Genomic DNA, 19308 nt, shown 5'->3' with positions numbered 1-19308 from the left:
TTACATTAGATCAAAAGGCGTTGTCATAACTCGCTTCCAGACTCTGCTTACAAAGTTGCTCTGTGATAAGTGTCACCATATTTGTAGCTACAGTCCAGGGGCGGACATGGATTCAATGGAGATTTAACCGGGGCAGTGGAAATCCTGCCTGGTTTTGTGGTGTTCCTCAAACACCCCGACCAACAGAGGTGACTTGCATGTCCCCCTATTCCCAGAACATTTTTATGGACCTGGAGGGACATTTGAGACATAGCACAGAAAGCAATTTAGTGAACTGAAAAAACAACAACAACAAAAAAAAACAATTCACCACAAAGTTTCACCACTGCTGCATTTAAGGGAAGTAGTGAAGTAAATATGTTTTAAATGCACAAATGAGACATATGGAGAAAATTTAAAGCCAGCCCCTGTCACACATGAAAAGGCAGAGGCAGAAGTTCATGTTCACAAAAGACAGGGAGAACACATGAATGTGAGGAGACTCAGAACAAAGAAGCACTTCACATTCCATCATGCATAGTGAACACGGCCACTTCTGACTGGGATTTTGGACGTGAAGTAGTGCGATTTCAAAGAAAATGATAAATGTGGCTCAAGTAACAACCTTTGAGACTATACCATGGCAATCAAAGTAAGTTGGGTCTAATAAAAACAAATGACCAGAGTTGTGAACTGCAGAGAGAATGGAAGGGGGGAGGGAAAGACGAAAGGGGAAGAGATGGGGGGAAGTGTGTGAAAAATGAATGGGATAGAGGCTGGAAGCATACTATAGTATCTCTGCAAAGAGGACAAAAGAACAGTGCACAGGTCTGAATGACTTAGGTTACCAAGGCAAAGCCAAAATGGTGTGGTGTGTAGAGACTAGTACTACCAGTACGTGTCAGGGCGCAACTTTATTAGAAATAAAATCTTAGATACTTTAATTGAGTCCATGCAATCAGCACATTTACTCTGGTGTGTAAAATGACCATCAAGCCTCACGAGGACATCTGGTCAACAGCTCAAACTGAAACTAAAAGGGAAAGTTAACACGTCAATTTCAGCCGTTGTACTGAACCGTAACAAGTGCAGAGCACAAAGCAGGTACAATTACTTTATTTATTCGACAAACACTGCAAAATCAGAACATAGACTGAAAATGTGTCATTTATACCTGGACTAAAACGTGTATAGATGTTCAAGGTCTTTGTCACAGTGTTTAAAAAAAAAAAAGAAAAGTGCTTGTGCAGTGTTTCCCCTTGTTCTACACTGGTATTCGAACACACCCGAGAAAAGCTCAGAAAATGTTTTAAATGGTCTATCAAAAACTACCATCCAAAACCTCAAAAATTAATACCAACTCAAATAGTTTGTTCATGTCTACAAAGCAAAGATTATTTGGTTTATTAAGATAGGATCAATGACAACAGGAAATCTAACAGGTAGGAAACGAAGAAGTTGTTTTAATTTATGGTTATATAAAGTTGTTGATAACTGTTTTAGCCGTTTCACATAGATTACATTCAGTCATTCCTGCCAACCTGGACTAAACTCCACGAGGCCACTAACGAAAGCAGCTCCCCAACATCACAAAACGACTCCGTTTGCTCAAATGCAGCAGGGCTGTCAGCAGTTAGCTATTACAACACATAACATGGCTTTTAAATCTGACCTAAATGTCATTAAAATACATGGTGTAGCACATGTGACACTGCACACTTCCAGCGCCAGGATCCCATGAAAAAAATGACTTCAGCTAGTTTTAGATTGACTGTTTATTAGCATCACTGAAGTTAACTGTAGAAGACTATCTATATCAAGCTAAGACAGTTAAACACGAAGCTCGGTTAAGTGGCTAAAGTCGACTTTAGCTGATCTCCGACAGCATGCAGCCCGCGGTGCACTGAATGATTAGCCGGCTGTGTTAGCTTGCTCAAAGCATAACAAGTGTTCTGTGTGTGTGTGTCACCGGGAAATGACATGACATCCGACCAGGCTACATTCACGAGTTGTAAGAGTAGACTATGAAAAAAGTCGATGGAATTTCTGTAAACTGGATGGCTTAATTATATTTGAATGAGGTGAATGAGTTGTAGCCTTAGCTCGGCTATATGCTAACATGCTGCAGCTGATGTATTACCTGCATTCAGCGGTTCCTTAGCAACCGAGGTTGCACTCTCTGGGCCAGAGGAAGCGCAGTCCGTCGACTATTTATAGGCTCAGGGCGATACCACTGCACAGGGGTGCACCGAGCACGCCGTCATAAACAAATCCAACGGAAGAAATACGCTATTTTGTAGTGTTGGGATTTTCTCAAATATGTTTTGTTTGTTTGTATGTTTTCCCATTGAAACAAAGACTGGTAAAAAAAAAAGTTTTGATGTTGTCTCATACTAATCTGCAGAATTTGCTGCCCCGCAGTTAAGCCATTCTTAATAAAGTGACATCATAATTTACGTTTCAAAACGTTGTTACACTTGCAAACAAAATACAAACAAAATGCAACTAAAACCAAAGTTTGAAGTTCTGTAACTTAGGTTGACAGCTTTTATTTTTATTCTCGCTTTTTATGTTTTGCCTGGCCTTCACATACACTTATCTTCAGAAGATATAGGGAGTGCGGGGGGATCTTAATGCACAAAGGCCAAGAAGAGACACGGAGTTACGTGATGTACGTAACTTTTACGTCTTTGGGTGATATGGCATTAAAAATTGCCACGCACCCATGAGCACGCACAGAGGACTTTAACAGGGGACCTGCAAACCTTAAGGGAGCATACAGGAAATTGGGCGCAAACTTTTTTTGGTTGACTAAACAATTTTATATACTTTCAGAATATCTTTCACCCGTTTATTTAAGTAGAATTATCTTCTTTAAATACGCATGGACACAAATTCAGCATATTGCATATCCCTTGCAATGCTCTCGCAGGCCACTAGGTGTTCCACTTTTTCCCCTGGTTCAGATGAACCGCAAGAAACGTTGGATTGAAGGTTCGCTATAAAAGTGCAAACGCTGTGAAGCAAAGTTGCCTGTTTGTCAAATGAATCATGTGACCAGAAGGAAACGGTATTCGTTATGGCTCAGCAAAGACTCAGCAAAGAAGAGACCCTCGACCGCAGGTTGAAATTAATCGGGTATGTGTACCATTCACTACGGTCGTTTGGTTATTACGCTTGTATACATTGCAGTGTTTAAAGTGAATTGTGCACACGTCGGTCACTCATGTGAATCTCTGTCATTACAGACAGTCATGTCGGCTCTTCTATTCGGACGACCCTGTGAAAATACTAAGGGCCAGGGGGCAGTATCTGTTCGATGAAAACGGTACTCGCTATCTGGACTGTATCAGCAACGTCCAGCATGGTATTGTATTTAGCTTTCAGTCAGTACTGGATAATAACTGCTGCTTACTGACATGTGTTATGACCATACTGTGTGTTGTCTCTCACAGTCGGCCATTGCCACCCCAGCATTACTAAGGCTGCAGCAGCGCAAATGGATCTCCTGAACACAAACTCGCGATTTCTTCATGACAACATCGTCCGGTATGCAGAACGCCTGGCTTCCACCCTGCCCAAGAAGCTGTGTGTCTTCTACTTTGTCAACTCTGGGTGAGTATCTCTGCCCTTTTTCACAGCCAAAGACCTGAGGTAAACCCACTGATCAGACGGTGATGTCTGAACTACTGCTTGTACTGTTAAATACAGCCAAAAGCTACATAATTATCGTGATTTTGAATGTATTTATGTTAATCATACTAATTTATGTTAATTATACTACTATACTATTCAAACGTTGACATATACCCTACGCCCTCATACATATAATAATATAATAATTCATAGCCCACTATACTCAATATACCATTGAACATACTACTAATACTACTTATACTATTAGTTCGGTCACGGTCATAGAAACCTGTTATTTGTTCTACTGTTACAATTTTTGAAATACCTGAATCCTATGGCCTAATATATTTAATCATAGTAGTATTTAAATCTGTAATAATTTTTTTTATTGTTTAGTTATATAGCATTATACTATGTACTATCTTGGCTGTGTCAATTCTGGCTCCTGCTGGCGGTTACAGTACCAATTCTGACCAATAGGAGCTGGATTAAAAATAAAACTATGACCCAGGTAGATTTAAACTCTTATCATGTTTCAAATGCACACAGTGTCGAGTCAACTTTATACACAGTTTCACCCTTCGGTGGTTTTACATGTACATACTTAATAATTGACAGATTTATGTCCAATTTGTCATTAAAGTTTACTTTCTGCAATTTTGACAGCTCCGAGGCCAACGATCTTGCCCTTCGCCTGGCCCGCCAGTACACTCAACATGAGGACGTCGTTGTCCTGGACCAGTGAGTGTTGTGATGCTCCACCCTTCACCCTCTGACAATATACACATTTACTACAATTTCTTCTTCTACATCAGTGCATACCACGGGCACCTAACGTCCCTTATAGACATTAGTCCGTACAAGTTCCGGAAACTGACAGGACAGAAAGAATGGGTTCATGTGGTGTGTAAACATTACCTGTTACCATTACTCAACCTGCTAAACAACAATGGACAGCTGTTTGTCCTAATGTGGCTTATTATCCCCTAGGCTCCTTTACCAGACACCTACAGAGGAAGGTACAGGGAGAATCACCCCAACCCAGGCCAAGCCTACGCCGACACAGTGAAAGACCTAATAGAGGAGGTGCACAGCAGAGGACGGAAGGTACACGTCATGAGTTTTTATTTCAGAAAATTATAATATTTTAATAAGGACGGTGCAACTAAGATGTTGGTTATGTTAATCTTTTTAGAGCAAACAAATGCTCTAAAATGCATGACAAATTAAGTTGTGAAGATGAAGCTTATTAAAATTTGTCATGCATTTTAGAGCATTTGTGCAGAATGATGTGTACTGTACAATAATAATACCTATACATAGTAGTTCATACACATGTAATTAATTGCACACACTATCATGAAATACCGACTCATACAGCTGAGGCTTCAACTTCATCTCAAACCTGTCAGACCAGCCTCACTGAGCACAGAGCAGTAAATAAGTTTAAACTTGACTGACAAGTTTAGCAATTCATATTGGTAATTATTGTTGGCTTCAAGCAGCTTTGGACACTTTCTACAAGATATAATAATGTTTCTATCATATAAACAAGTGTGAAACCCTTACATCTACCAACTGTTATTTGTCTACAGAAAAAAGTAGTTTGTCACTTTCAGGAACGTTGAATAACCTTGATTAATCATGATGAATCCATAGTTATCAATCGAATAATCTGATTCATGTTTCATCGAGTGAGAGCCCTAATTTGAATATAAATGTTTTATTATAATAAAACACTGCATCGATAAAAATCGATTAGGAAAAGGCTATTTTAAACTGACATAATTATTTTTTCCGTAGATATGTGCATTCTTTGCTGAATCACTGCCGAGTGTCGGAGGACAACTCATCTTGCCACAGGGATACTCTGCTAAAGTTGCAGAGTGAGTGTGGACTCACTGGATTTGACTCAATTCCTGTTCAGAAAATGTTGACAAGGTTTGCCCCTCTGCTGCCCCACCCAGATACGTGCACTCAGCCGGAGGAGTGTTTGTGGCCGACGAGGTGCAGACGGGTTTTGGGCGTGTGGGAAGTCATTTCTGGGCCTTTCAGCTGCAGGGGGAGGATTTCTGTCCGGACATTGTGACAATGGGCAAACCCATGGGCAATGGGCATCCTTTGGCATGTGTAGCAACCACTGTGGAAATAGCAGGGGCCTTCACAGCTAATGGAGTGGAGTACTTCAATACGGTGACCACACCAATGCTTCTTTTACAGCTGCATTGTAATATTCTAGTTGTTGGAAATTTTAAAATGTTTGTTATTCCAGCAGTTGACAGGCAAAAGTGTGTTACACCCTAAACTTTCCCCCAGTCCACCACTGGACCACGTAATGAGTCAAACAACTATTCACGCTCACACTCTGAACTCAGTTAAGATTGTGCATTAAACCTAACTCTGCACATTTTTTAATCATGTAACGTAGCTACAGGAGAACTAACCCTGAACTACCTGCTGTAAGGCAAGAGCACAGACCACTCTACCCTAACCAATAACGATGTGTCCAATCAGTAAGGTCACGATCATGAATCACGATTTATCAACGTTCCAAAATATAATCTTCTTCAAGATAAAAAATACATTTTATACACACTAAGACTTAAGTGTGTGGTTGTACATGTCAACAGTCTTGTTATGTCAATGTCTTAACAGTATCAACAGTCTTGTTATGTCAATGTCTTATTTGTCTTAGTTCGGAGGGAACCCAGTGTCATGTGCCATCGGCCTTGCCGTCCTTGATGTGATCGAGGAGGAGGACCTGAGAGGAAACGCCTTAAAAGTGGGAGCGCACCTCAAAGACTTACTCACAGAGCTACAGACACGACATCAGACGATTGGCGATGTCAGGTGATTCAGATTCAAATTCACCATTTTGCACCAAGTCACACTATTTTGACTCTACTTTAGATGATATTTTAAAACGATGAAGGCATGGGGCCTTACAATTCATTTGTAGAGTATACTGTAATAGTAGACGTTTAATTCACGTTTAAGTTTTTAAGAACAGTCTTGTGGTTTTGTATCTCTGTTAAAGGCTGAAGAACCTGAGCTAACAGCGTATCTGAGGTTAACCACCAGAGCGTCTTTAGTCATAACAACAGGCCTTAGTGTTCTTAGGTACTTAATCCTGCTACAGCTCCATATTTACTGTAAAAAACAAAATCAATTCACAGTATAGTTTTTTGGTTATAAATAAGCAAATCTAAGAGATGCTTTGATCCAAGGACCAGTTGGTTGCTCTAAGACGCTAAAAAGGTTTCTCTCTAGGTTAAGAAACACAAGAAACCCTTTGACATCTCTTATCTACAAGTCCATGATTATTTTATCTAACAGTACCTTTAACACTATGGTCAAGGGTTAAAAGCAGAGGTCACATTTTGTTGTGTGTGCAGTATCACAATGACGAACAATTCACTTTCAGACCTAATTTAATTTTACCATCTTCACAGAGGCGTCGGTCTGTTTGTGGGTCTAGAACTGGTGCAGGACCGAGAGCAGAAAACCCCAGCCACAAAAACTGCTGCACTAGTGGTAAAAAGGTAAAATAAAAAGACCATGACGGAGTTCCAAAAGACTATATCAACTGTCCGGAAACTTATCCCTCCTTCAATAATGATCTTTGAACTGGGGCGTAGGCTGAAAGAGGAAGATCGAATCTGTGTCAGTACAGATGGACCCTGGGAAAGCGTGGTGAAGTTTAAACCTCCCATGTGCTTCAGTATGGACGACGCAAAAGTAGTGGCCAAGTGTATCGATCGTATTCTCACAGGTTGACACACACACACACACACACACACACACACAACTAACCACAGTCACAATGTTTTTGACTGAACCAAGATGAAAATTGTCATTTTGTTTCCCAGACATCTCGGCCAGTGGCCTCAGACTTGGAAAAGAAGACATCTAAGGTTTGTCAAACCTGTAGAAAATGTTTTAATTTCATCACACATTGTCAGATGGTCACATTCATAAAATTCAGAGGTAGAGAGAAGGATGTTCGAGACTTTAAATTCCAATGGATCAAACAGGTTCAGTCACATCATCTGGCAGAACATGTTTTTGCCTTGCAGCACTGGGCATTATACAACTTTAAGATTAAAAGCCTGGCGTGTTTTCACATATGGACCAATTCAGCCCTCATCATAATAATCATACGTAGGATTTGTGTTGGTGTGGACACCAAAAACATTAAGACGCTGCTAGTCAACAAAAGCTGGAGTACACCAAAAGGGTCTAGAGCTTCAGAGAAGATGCAGCGTGAACACTAAGTCTTATCACACAGAGGACCAGAATTAGGTCAGGGCTCCATTTGAACCCTCACAATAATCATAGAAATCATTTTTGGACTGAATTTGGTTTGTATGTGAAAACCACATTACTTCAGTAATAACAGAAAACACGTCTGAAGGATAACTTCTCTATAACATGAACCTCTTTGACCAAACATGTTTTTACCCCCAGGGTTTCCACCCTACTACAAGCCTGATGAACCAGACAATCGATGGTTCTGATACTGGCTGTGTGACTTCAGTAGCACCTGGGAAAAAAATCACTGCAGCACTAGGGAACTACAAGTTCTTTGACCCTAATAAACATCTAACACTGAAGGTCATCTGTTTTTTTTTCCCTTTATCTCACAGCATTGAGTTTTAAAACTAGCCCCAAATACTTAAAGCAATACAAAGGGTGGTTTACATAAGCACTTACCAGATCACATTTTTTTAAAACTCTGGACACATTCACAATTGCTCAAGTATTGCAGTTTGACATGTAATGGACAGGCATTTACCATCAGCCAGTTACCTACAGGGAGTGCAGCCCTCTCCCACAGGCTCCCAGTGAAGTATCTGTAAATATTATCTTTACCCAGGATGAAACAAGCAAGCCGTTTAAGAGTACAAAACATTTAACATTAACTTTACAAATAATAACAAAAGGATCCAAGAGTAATATAAACAAAAAAGTTTATTTCTACCAATTTGCCCAAGACACTAGAGGAATGAGTTTCCAGTGAGAGAGGGGGTGCCCTCGTACATTAACAGGCTTGCATTTATTTGTATAACACTAGTAAAGCCACTTAAAATTGCAGACACGGTTGGGGAAGAATTTCCTTAAAAGCCAAAAGAAAGAAAAAACAGAACAAAAAAAAAATCAAACAAAAAAAAAACCCAAAATAGATGCTGGTTGTCTTCGTCTACTATGCCATCTGCAAACATTCACCCCATACGCTTACAATGGACCCTTTGATAGTTCATATCCCTTTTATAAATCTCACCCCACAAATGAAGCCATGCAACTCGCATCCAACACTCAGCACGAGAAAGGAACTAAAGATCTAGAAACACCAAAAGGGGGGAGGGGGAAAAGCATATTTGTTTTTATTTGTGAGCTTTAAAAGCTCTTGCTTGTCTGTAAATCCAGTAGACATGTAAAAATACAACCATACAATACATTAGATTCAAAAAGGTACCAAAAAGTACAGTAAAAATAACACTTCCATCGCTGGAAATGTAAATGGACACGAAACAATATAAAATAAAAAGTGGAAAAGTGACATTTGCTTCCCCAGTTCCTCACTTGTTCTGTACAAATGGAGCATGAGTCCAAATTTCTGCCAACTCCAAAGGAAAAGCCAGAGCCCCATGTTCGCTGTGGTCAGACCATGGTTCTCTTTGTTATTTACTTTTGACCTTAGGAGAAAAACATGGGCTTAATGTTACTGAGAACAAACCAAGAGACGGCATGCAGTTACACAGAGAGACAGGTGCATGAATGAGTCTTGACAGGTCAGTGAATGGGACAGAGTTAGGGAAGGGCACGGCCGCTAATTCAACCACCACCAACTCAACCCTTAGTGATCAAGTAGTTTTTGTACACACGCATGTTTAGATGACTGACAGATGGAATGAGCCCATCTCTTACGGTCAGAGACCTCCCCCCACACCACGGTCCTCTCCAACCCCACCCCAATGTTTGAATGGATTTAGAGTAGATGGAGATCTTTGGGATCAAATACACCAATGGTTACATCTATGTTCTAAGACTACCACGGATGATGCAAAAATGCATACCTGCACTACGTGTGATCAGTATGGCTTGTAGCTACTCGGGTGGCCTCCACGTCTTGGAGCTTTCCCATAGCTTGTATTGCCCTGGTCTGGAGGACAAGAGAAAAGGGGACTGAGTTCTTCTGTACAACAAGGAGGACCAAGAAAAAGAGTTTTTGTTTTCTTCCCTGGGGGCACTTATCGCTTACTGTAATCGTAGCCCCCATAGCCATAACCATAATTGGCATCATAGTTGCCATATCCATAGCCTTGCTGTCCATAGCCATAGTTCTGGTTGTATCCTTGGTTCCAATAGTTGTAGCCTTGATTCCAGTTCTGGCCTTGTCCTTTAAAAAAACCCAACAAAAAACAGGGGAAACATTTCTGTCACAACTCTGAAACACAAGAAATAGCCTTGTCAGACTTGGTGAGGGGAAAACAAAACAGCATGCTTACCCCGTCCCCTGTTGCGTCCCCCGAATCCACCGCGAGCTCCATACTGCTGCTGCTGGTAGACCTCTTTAGGCTGGGCGATCTTGACTTCACACTGGGATGATGACAATATTCAAGAGTGAATATAAGCCTCCAAAACAGGATACTTTACAGCCAGCTTGCATGTGTGCACAACGTTCGACATCCAGTTACCTTGCTTCCTCCAACGTTGTGGAATTTCTTCTCCCTGACTTTCTTGGCTGCCTCTTCGTCTTTAAATGTGATGAATACGAATCCTCTCCTCTTCTCAGTCTTGGGATCTTGGGGAAGCTCAATGGTCTCAATCTGGAGGTTACAAAAAAAAATCCCAGGTTATCTTTCATTTACTTTTCTCTAAATGCAAATCAACCAATGTAGATACATGTGGTCTATTCAGCAGCATGAAGACAAACTTATGTCTTACCTCTCCAAAAGTCCCAAAATACTCCTCAATGACTTCCTTTGAGGTTTCAGGATTAAGGCCTCCGACAAAGATTTTCTTGACTGGCTCCTTTTTGATGGCCATTGCTCTCTTTGGGTCGATCTGTCGGCCGTCCAGCTTGTGCTCTTTCTGTTCAAGAACCTAAACACATAATTTAAAAAAGTTAACAGATGAATCAATCCATCCACAAAATTAACAGCCACCATTTATGTTGACTGCATTTTTCTCACCTTATCCACACTTGACGAATCTTTGAAGAGAATGAAGCCAAAACCCCTGGACCGACCAGTCCCCTGGTCCATCTTGATGGTGCAGTCTGTCACCTCACCAAATTTGGAGAAGTAATCCTTGAGGTCCTTCTTGCTTGTATCCCAGCTGAGACCGCCAACAAACATTTTCCTAAGCACACCAAGAGATAGGTCAAAAGTTTAGCAATGATTTTGCTTCACTTGAGTGGCAAAAAAAATTTACTACTATATAAAAAAAAGACTACTATAGATACTACATTTTTGTTCCTATACTAATCCTTACATGTAAATGGTACTCTTTACTATATTTTAATTTCAGATGTAAGTTTGATCAATTTCTGTATCTATCAGCATCTCATTAGATATTTGACAGACCACCTTTATCACTAACTTTTAATCACGTCTCACGCAAAACGTACAGTAATGCAGCTAAATAAGTTGATGGACATGCACATTCTGGTGGTAGCCCCAGTATTCGAACATTATATAGTTGTGGGGTGAGGGTAGCTGCTGGGCAGGGGGTTGTAAATGTACATGCTGTTCCAGAGCATCTGTTGACCCCGTGACGTAGGAAGGCGGCCTACTTCTCTTACGCCTTTGTAAACATATAACCACTATTTTACACAATGACCACCACCGAATGAAACACAATCTACGCGTCTTCTTTACCGAGCTAAGATGTGATTGGGGCTGTAATCTAGCGCCCATCCCCCCCTCTTTGCACATGGCGCCAACAAAGGCCGTGCGAACAAAGAAACGCGGAAAACCATTTGCTCGTATTAACAATCGTTGCATCCACAAACGGCAGACATTATGGCCTTTAATACTCACCCGGCATCTTCCTCTCCTTTACTGGCGTCGATCTGGCCTCCCTCTGTGCCGCCGTTCTGAGAGTCCTCGTCAAGCACAGCGCTCTCTGCCGCGTCGTTCCCCTCCTCTTCCAGGCCGGCTCCGTTTAAATCATCATTCATTTCGTCGTTAATTTCATGTCCGTTTTGGGAAGTCTCCATATACTGCTGCTCTGCTTCAGACATTTTCCACTTTTATTCCTAATCCAAAGGAGGAAAAAAAAACAATGATTACACGAATAGGCCGATAGCGGCTAAAGACGTTGAGCCGGGCACCCTTCGCCATTTACACACCGACATGCTTGTCCGCATTTCCCACCATTTTGACCGGCACACTGGCGCTCCATTCATATACAGAGCGCCGTTTGTTACAGCGTGCAAGCAAAACACACCAAACCAAAGCTACGTTAATGTTAAACGATGAAACCAATCGCTTACAGAGGGAATTCCTGACCTAAACCACAGATTAGAAATAACGGTAACCGTCTGTATCTGAGAGATAAAGCTGGACAGAGCGGCGCAACTCAGTTACGTAATGCAGAGGCCGCGCTAGCAACACATAGCGCGCCTAGTTTCGTAATAAATACGGCTATGTGGATAATTTTTCCGAGGACAAAAGGCGCATACACAATAACATTATAATTTACGTGGCAGATCATCGAAAATCAAAAGATAAAACAATACGTAAAGCAACTTACTAGTCACACAACCGGAGAGCGTTCTCTTCAAGATGGATTCTCCCACACGACGACGACTCGTGGTTGGTTTTCTAGAACCGGTAGGCAAGAAACCACGTGTCCGCAAAGCAGACGTGTGATTGGCTTCTCCATATTGCCACGACTAAAGCCACCAATCATGTGGGCGCTGCATTCTGACCTCAAGAAAGACGTTCACTCCCCTGCACAGGAAAAATCGGAAAGGAGAGGTTTTGCGGTAGATGGTGTTGATTTGTTGATACAGTTAACAGTTAAAATAATTTAAAGAGTATTCTGACGACTTGTTTGACGCGACGAATAATACTTGCTCAACAAATGGCCAGTATATGATTTTGACAGACGTTACTGTGTTTATTGCTAACATGGCAACTCATTGTACAATACAACAGGTCTGTACCTCCAGTGTGTCTTATTTCGCTTCTTGCCTTAGGGGTCACCACAGGGGAAACATCTGCCGACATTTTACTTCTCCCTGGCCTCTTCCACTATTAGTTAGAGTGACCATTTGTATGCCCCTCTCCCCAATGTCCATTGATTTTCTCTGTGGCCCTTTCCCAGGTTCCTGGATGCCCCATCTGTAACATCCTTTGTCCAACAGACCAACGATCTCCACTCAGCAGAAAGTCCAACCTTGCCTTTGTAGCTTATTCTCCAAACTGCTCAAATATGTCTGTTCAGTTACAGCAAACACATCTAATGTTGGGAGTTTGAGTTTGAGCAAACTCCTCCAGAAATGTCGTAATGGTTTAAACTCATTAACCGAGCTCAGTAAAACAGGTTTTAGAACCATGCTATCATCCTGCTATTATGTCTAGAATACAATTACAATGCAAATGAAACATACATTGCTTATTGATTCATACGATAACTTGAAATAATAATTTTCTGAAGTTCTGAAATTAACAATGTTTTCAATATGAAAAGCCACAGTGGTGGCTTAAAAAGATAAAGGCTCCCAGTGTTGTCATTGCTTTCGTAGTCTTGGCATCATTAAAGGCAAGAGTAAACACAACAGCTGCTCGGTGCACAGAATGCTCTTTAATTAAGGTATAGTATTTAAGTCATGTGTTTAAAATAAATTATTCAAGAAGAAACTACTTTGTCTGATGACCTGTGTTCATTTTTATTTTGGTGTTTTGTGTCTTTAACTGTGTCTCCATCGCATACTTCAGGGTTGTTTGGACAGTTTTTCATCAGCCACTCAGCCAACCAGACCTGGTGTTAACACAGGAGCACAAAATGATAAAAACACGAGAAATTATTTTTATATAAACACTTATTTACTATTTATTTACTAAATACTTACACAGGGGTTTTCTGGCTTATGCTTGCACAGCTCAGTGAGTCCACGAAGCAGAGTTGGATTCACATATTTGCTCAGGTATTCATCAGTTGATTCTTTGGAAAAACTGGGCTCGATAACAGCTGCAGGGAGCAACAAGTGTCTTTATCCAAAATTCAATAGGATTTATGTACAATGAGATGTGTTATACCTACAGTTAGGAAACATGAATTTAATCTCCCTCTCAGCTGCATAAAGTGACTCACTGCCATGCAGCGCGTTTTTTAGATCAGACGTTCCGTACTTGGCTCTGAGGCTGAAGAAAAAAAAACAAGTCCATTTCTATTATAATATAATTTGAGAAGTATGCTTTTGGTGTAGAAAATTATTAGTGCAAAATCAATAAAGCAGATAATGACAATAACTCTATAATAATAAATTGTTATGAATAAAAAAACCAACCATTCTGGATAGATTTCTCTTGCTTTTGTAATGCTGACAGGCCCCATAAGAGACTTCCAGTGGGCCACAGCATTGTAGCAGCCTAGAGTCATGGCAATGATAGGGCCAGAGCTCATGAAGGCAGTCAGGTTGGGGAAGAAGGTCTTTCCATACTGGTCTGCATAAAAATCACTGCACTGTTCTGGGCTCAGCTGTACCTTCCGTTTCTGTTGAATGGAAATGGAATTATTTCGTTTTTGGCAGTACAGATAATAAGAATAAAATTAAATAATACAACTACAATAGAATTTCTTAGCTAACTTTTAGTCATCGCAGCTAGAGTTATACTTTCAATGTTATGATTCTTTTTCTTGGTCTGTTGAAAACTGCTAGAGTTATACTTTCAATGTTATGGTGATTCTTTTTCTTGGTCTGTTGAAAACCCACCGACTCAACTTTGATTAAACTACAAATAAACAATGAAGGGTCACATCATCGTATATACTGCACGAGGTTACACACAGTTTACTTGTATGCCGATAATCGATAAACGCTAAGTATTACAGAGGATGTTTCAAATTTATTCGAACAGTATGAGTGTTGTCAGCGCTCTCCTGTGGACAAACTATGTCATGCTCAGTCTTTTTATGAACTTATGAAAAAACAAACATTAAAAGAACTTGGCAACAAATTGATTACAATCATTCACCGATGATATTCTTCCTGAACTAAAATATAAAACGCACCTGCAGAACAGTGAACCCAGACCTGAAGATAACGTCCTCAATCTCTTCGCTTTTGTGGACGGCATCAGGTTTGATGATAGCCAAGGTTCTCTCCACAAAAATTCGATGCGGATTTGAACCGTCGTCCATTTTTCTCCCAGCACAACTCACACAATTATATAAAATAAGCACGCCTGAATGAGTTACTGTTGATAATTTGAACCGTACTACAGCTTTATATCGGTTTACACACACATACACGACTTCAACACGTTGTGTCGTTGTGCGTGGTTGCCATGTTACCAGCCTCAGTATACGGAGAGCCGAAGACGACAATTTTCACACTGCCGTTCACTTCTTTACCATGCATTTACACTATGCACACACTGCTTGGTCCACATGTTCTCTTGTTCAGGTCTCTTACAAAAGCACAATTGTAACCCAGTACTAAAAATACAATGAAATTCAATGTTTTAACTACACAGTAGTGCAATCAGTGATTATTTCAAAGACATACACACACACAACAATAGATTCATGTGTAAAGTAGAGCTGAAACATACCAGGATCATATCACTTTAAATGTTGATTTTTGTTGATGTGAGTTTTGTTTTAATTCCATGGTACAAACCTTTTCCAATTTTGCTCCAACTTTCAACAACAGTTAAAAAACACAGGGCACATTCTTTGTCAAACAGTCTTTTATTTAAATCTTCAACTTAAAGTTCTTATCGAGTTCCAATGGTGACCTGCCACACTCTGATCAAGTTGTCAGTGTAGCCAGCAAACAGAGTCTGGGAAAAAAACAAAAACAAAAAGTTTAACAGACTTATCGAATTATATCCAGGTTTAATCCTGGAGTTCATTCAGAATCTTTAGTTCCCCTCATATTTGCAGGACTGTCAGCAGTGGTTATCAGAGATAAAAGTGAATGGGTATAATCACCAGGGAAAAAAACAACACTAATGCAGTCAAATATACAACATTCTACAGAACAGTATTTTACCTGTCCATCAGCAGACCACGCCAGGGACGTGCACTGTGGAGGCTCAGCTTTGCTGTTTGTGCTGATCACTTCCTGTCTCAGCTCATCTACAATAATCTTGCCCTCCAGATCCTACAGGGGGACAACAAAGGCAATCAGTAACTATAAAGGAGGGGTCAGGGGTGCGGGAGAGAACTCCAGAGGAAACAAAAATCTATTTAATTATGGAGTCGTTCATTTTAATCCAATGGAGCTCAGAAACAGCCTCTTTATCATCAAGGAATACAGTTGGCGTTGAGTTTCATCACCGCTCTTAAAGGCATGCATGTGCTGTTCAACCATTTTTATGTTCAGGTCTCTTACCCAGATTTTGATGCTGGGGCCAGTGGCAGCACACAGCCAGTAGCGGTTAGGGCTGAAGCAGAGGGCATTGATGATATCACCACTGTCCAGGGTGTACAGGTGCTTGCCCTCATTCAGGTCCCACAGCATAGCCTGGCCATCCTGTAGGAGAAAAAAAAAAACACTAATTTAGATCATAAAATATTTTTATGTGAAAAGCCTGACCATTTATGTAACCCCCCAAAAGTAACTGATCCCTGTTAAGTTCTAATGAATTGTGAAAATGAGCATTTCACTATACCTTTCCACCAGATGCACACAGAGAGCCGTCAGGGGAGACGGTCACCGTGTTCAGGAAGCCAGTGTGACCAATGTGGTTGGTCTTCAGCTTGCAGTTAGCCAGGTTCCACACCTGAATGAAGAAACAACGTAAGTAACATAAACAAAAACGTAAAGCAACTGTACAACAGTACACGGGTTGGGCCCTCATTAATTCAAATCCTTTCATCAAGGGTCAGGTAATACATGCCAAATATTTTTAATCACAGGGCAAACCAATCACATAGGGGTTCTCTTACATACAAAAAACAGAGGTGGAATTTTAAAAAAAAAAAAGAAAAAAGTTTACCTTGACCATCTTGTCCCAGCCACAGGAGACAATAATGGGGTTGTTGCTGTTGGGGGAGAAGCGGACACAGGACACCCACTCGGTGTGGCTCTCATCCTGTGAGATGAAGGTGAAATGTAGACGTTTTGCAATTGATTCAACTTTTACCATCACTACACATCACAAAAGGTGGAGTTTGTGACACTTTACCTGGATGGTGTATTTGCAGACTCCAAGAGTGTTCCACAGCTTGACGGTCTTGTCCCGAGAGCCGGACACAATCTGGCGGTTATCGGCAGAGAAGGCCACACTCAGGACATCCTTGGTATGTCCAACAAATCGGCGAGTGGTGGCACCACTGCACAGAGATAACATGTTGACTTGCATATTTTAAAATACAACTTTTCAGTTTTTATGGTGGTGGGATTATTACAGAACTTAAGAATTAGTGACCACAGCTAAATAAAATCTTAGGTTTATTTTAATCTCCCACATATGCGACTCCTCAACAAGAATATGTCACATCAACACTGACTCTAACAGCACATATCCATAAGTCCTTAAGACACTTACTTGGTCAGATCCCACAGGCGCAGGGTACCGTCCCAGGATCCAGACAGTGCAAACTGTCCATCTGAAGAGATGACAACATCACTTACAAAGTGAGAGTGGCCCTTCAGGGAGCGCTGGGGGATGCCATAGTTGGTCTCATCACGGGTCAGCTTCCACATGATGATAGACTTGTCTGAAAACCAAAAAGCAGATATTATAAATTTCAACTGGACTGTCCTTTATTTGAGCACTTCAGGTGTAAAAATAAAATAAAAAAATCCCCCAAGACACATGCATCCATGTTTGGAAAAGCTATATGAAGCACAAACTGTGCAGACAATATAAATGAAGGTGGAAAATATTCTAGAAGGAAAAGCAGCAACAGATTGGATCACTTAAGTTTGCCAATAGACCCTAAAACAGTTTGAGAGAATTCAAGTGAATGTTACCAAAAGTTTACAACAATTACATCTAGGCCTGTAAATGACAGGTCCATGGACGGGATTAAGTAAATGTAGATGGCCAACTCAATTGTATGACATGATCGTCTTCCTGTACGTAAAGTGAGTTTCTCAACTGAAGTTCGTATGTTTACATACGCGTTTCAATTCGGTATAAACGCATCTACTATAGTAGAAAGTACTTCAATTAGAACAAATTTCTTATCAGGACTAATTGCTTTGTTATAAGCTACACGTCATTAGCAGACAGTTCCACAACACTGATACCGTTAGCTATCAAAGCTAGCCGGTGCCTTGCCGTGGCCGAGCAATTTCGATACAACGTAACACCTTTAATATAGCAAAAAGTAGTTGTAATTCTGCTTTTATCACACACAGCCTATGAATAACGTGCCCCAAAGTTTCTAGAGCCTTACGTTATATCTGCAAACTAGCTAGCTCCAGCAGAGCCATGTTGGCGGAGCCGGGGGCAGGAAGCCTCACCTCGGGACGCCGACAGAATCATGTCGGGATACTGGGGCGTCGTGGCGATCTGGGTGACCCATCCACTGTGACCCTTCAGGGTCCCCCTTACTGTCATCTGCTCGGTCATTTTGGCGTGGTTCGGTGGTGCCTTTCTCAAGGATGGATTCGGATATTTTAGAGGTCCGGTAAAACCTAAGTCCTCATCGCAACCAGGCACAGAGGAAAAGGAAGTTCACACCCGGATGCAATAGCTATGAAGAGGTGAACGTGCCGCAGAGAATTCTGGGAAATGTAGCTTTGATTCTATATAGAGTAGTGTAATCATTCGTTCTGCAGAAATTATGGCTTTATTCTTTTTTTAAAAACATACATTTAAATGGATTTTCTTCTCATATAGGTTTATATCTTGGAATTGCCAGATAACTAAAAGCCTATTTAAAAACAAAAGCTAAAACGACGTTTACAAACAAATATCTCATCATTCTGCTGTGGGTAGTGCTATAATCAAATTTTCTCATTTTTAAGACATAAAGATGTTCTTTAACACAGTAGCAAAGACCCCCACCCCACCACCACAATCAATTAATTTAAAAATGAAATATTCAATGAAAATATAAATTTTCAAATCGTTAAAACACTTAAGACCAAAATTATTTCAAGACAACATTAAATAGTAAAAGGTGTAGTGGTTGATGTACATTAAGTAGCCATTTCTGTTTTAATAGTCTTCATAGTTTGAGGAAAAATAAATAATTTAGTCGTGTATCTAAAACACATGCAAGGAAGCAATACATTTGGGACTGTCTTGTCATTAAAAAAACCCCAAAGCCCTGATAAATATTTTCCCCCTAACGTACAACTCATCATGTATAAAAATTTACAGCCAGATCTAGCATACTATAAAGTAGTCATGTAAAAAGGGAAATACCATATATATTAAAATAGCCATAGTATTTATATACTCCTGATAGCAGTAAATTTCTGGTTCAAATAAGGTTTAGATGCATGTAATTCACAACAGATTCATAAATTCAGTTATAGTAAAAGTGGAACTA

The 19308-nt window shown here is 40.5% G+C and overlaps 4 protein-coding genes across 6 annotated transcripts; 1 reads left to right on the top strand and 3 right to left on the bottom strand.

Annotated features, from left to right (window-relative positions):
* Nucleotides 1-2909: 2909 nt before the first annotated feature.
* On the top strand, nucleotides 2910-8228 carry phykpl (5-phosphohydroxy-L-lysine phospho-lyase). The gene is made up of 13 exons (XM_008327126.3): nucleotides 2910-3117; nucleotides 3228-3346; nucleotides 3435-3594; nucleotides 4282-4356; nucleotides 4431-4518; nucleotides 4606-4722; nucleotides 5419-5501; nucleotides 5583-5808; nucleotides 6311-6465; nucleotides 7068-7157; nucleotides 7254-7387; nucleotides 7485-7529; nucleotides 8083-8228. Exons 1-12 carry the CDS (start codon nucleotides 3059-3061, stop codon nucleotides 7526-7528), a joined length of 1350 nt encoding a protein of 449 aa, XP_008325348.1. The 5' UTR covers nucleotides 2910-3058; the 3' UTR covers nucleotide 7529; nucleotides 8083-8228.
* Nucleotides 8229-8247: 19 nt separating this feature from the next.
* Nucleotides 8248-12505, bottom strand: hnrnpaba (heterogeneous nuclear ribonucleoprotein A/Ba). 2 transcript variants are annotated; one of them, XM_008327125.3, is made up of 9 exons: nucleotides 12376-12457; nucleotides 11661-11884; nucleotides 10812-10980; nucleotides 10564-10722; nucleotides 10314-10445; nucleotides 10125-10215; nucleotides 9878-10015; nucleotides 9693-9778; nucleotides 8248-9311 (listed from the first exon to the last, which is right to left on the bottom strand). In XM_008327125.3, the coding sequence occupies exons 2-8, from the start codon at nucleotides 11861-11863 to the stop codon at nucleotides 9708-9710; spliced, it is 963 nt and encodes a 320-aa protein (XP_008325347.1). In that variant the 5' UTR covers nucleotides 11864-11884; nucleotides 12376-12457; the 3' UTR covers nucleotides 8248-9311; nucleotides 9693-9707. The 2 variants fall into 2 exon arrangements, with proteins under 2 accessions (XP_008325347.1, XP_008325346.1); XM_008327124.3 differs by having other exon boundaries at nucleotides 8569-9311; nucleotides 11661-11878; nucleotides 12376-12505.
* nme5 (NME/NM23 family member 5) lies at nucleotides 12375-15374 on the bottom strand. 2 transcript variants are annotated; one of them, XR_003051934.1, is made up of 6 exons: nucleotides 14863-15374; nucleotides 14138-14343; nucleotides 13891-13991; nucleotides 13700-13818; nucleotides 12791-13608; nucleotides 12375-12575 (listed from the first exon to the last, which is right to left on the bottom strand). XR_003051934.1 is itself a non-coding variant. In XM_025063064.1 (5 exons), exons 1-5 carry the CDS (start codon nucleotides 14989-14991, stop codon nucleotides 13477-13479), a joined length of 687 nt encoding a protein of 228 aa, XP_024918832.1. In that variant the 5' UTR covers nucleotides 14992-15374; the 3' UTR covers nucleotides 12590-13476. The 2 variants fall into 2 exon arrangements, 1 of the variants encoding a protein (XP_024918832.1); XM_025063064.1 differs by lacking the exon at nucleotides 12375-12575 and having other exon boundaries at nucleotides 12590-13608.
* A 150-nt stretch (nucleotides 15375-15524) lies between these two features.
* Nucleotides 15525-18515, bottom strand: rack1 (receptor for activated C kinase 1). The gene is made up of 8 exons (XM_008327128.1): nucleotides 18272-18515; nucleotides 17349-17520; nucleotides 16986-17133; nucleotides 16797-16892; nucleotides 16470-16580; nucleotides 16190-16330; nucleotides 15848-15958; nucleotides 15525-15635 (listed from the first exon to the last, which is right to left on the bottom strand). Exons 1-8 carry the CDS (start codon nucleotides 18378-18380, stop codon nucleotides 15570-15572), a joined length of 954 nt encoding a protein of 317 aa, XP_008325350.1. The 5' UTR covers nucleotides 18381-18515; the 3' UTR covers nucleotides 15525-15569.
* Nucleotides 18516-19308: the final 793 nt, after the last annotated feature.

The sequence above is a fragment of the Cynoglossus semilaevis genome, chromosome 15 (genome assembly GCF_000523025.1).
Source record: "Cynoglossus semilaevis isolate Cse_v1.0 chromosome 15, Cse_v1.0, whole genome shotgun sequence".
Lineage (NCBI taxonomy): Eukaryota > Metazoa > Chordata > Actinopteri > Pleuronectiformes > Cynoglossidae > Cynoglossus > Cynoglossus semilaevis.
This window is presented reverse-complemented; position numbering and strand designations above follow the sequence as displayed.

Coding starts and splice junctions, on each gene's coding strand:
- rack1 (XM_008327128.1), bottom strand. CDS start 18,380: ATGACCGAGCAGATGACAGTAAGGGGGACCCTGAAGGGTCACAGTGGA. Junction 16,893..16,985: donor TCTGCAAATACACCATCCAG/GTAAAGTGTCAC, acceptor TTCATCTCACAG/GATGAGAGCCACACCGAGTG. Junction 16,331..16,469: donor TGTGTGCATCTGGTGGAAAG/GTATAGTGAAAT, acceptor TTTCTCCTACAG/GATGGCCAGGCTATGCTGTG.
- hnrnpaba (XM_008327124.3), bottom strand. CDS start 11,863: ATGTCTGAAGCAGAGCAGCAGTATATGGAGACTTCCCAAAACGGACAT. Junction 10,723..10,811: donor ATTCGTCAAGTGTGGATAAG/GTGAGAAAAATG, acceptor TTATGTGTTTAG/GTTCTTGAACAGAAAGAGCA. Junction 10,216..10,313: donor ACAACGTTGGAGGAAGCAAG/GTAACTGGATGT, acceptor TCATCATCCCAG/TGTGAAGTCAAGATCGCCCA.
- phykpl (XM_008327126.3), top strand. CDS start 3,059: ATGGCTCAGCAAAGACTCAGCAAAGAAGAGACCCTCGACCGCAGGTTG. Junction 6,466..7,067: donor CAGACGATTGGCGATGTCAG/GTGATTCAGATT, acceptor CCATCTTCACAG/AGGCGTCGGTCTGTTTGTGG. Junction 7,388..7,484: donor TATCGATCGTATTCTCACAG/GTTGACACACAC, acceptor TTTGTTTCCCAG/ACATCTCGGCCAGTGGCCTC.
- nme5 (XM_025063064.1), bottom strand. CDS start 14,991: ATGGACGACGGTTCAAATCCGCATCGAATTTTTGTGGAGAGAACCTTG. Junction 14,344..14,862: donor CTGGGTTCACTGTTCTGCAG/GTGCGTTTTATA, acceptor TCCATTCAACAG/AAACGGAAGGTACAGCTGAG. Junction 13,609..13,699: donor ATAAGCCAGAAAACCCCTGT/GTAAGTATTTAG, acceptor TGTTAACACCAG/GTCTGGTTGGCTGAGTGGCT.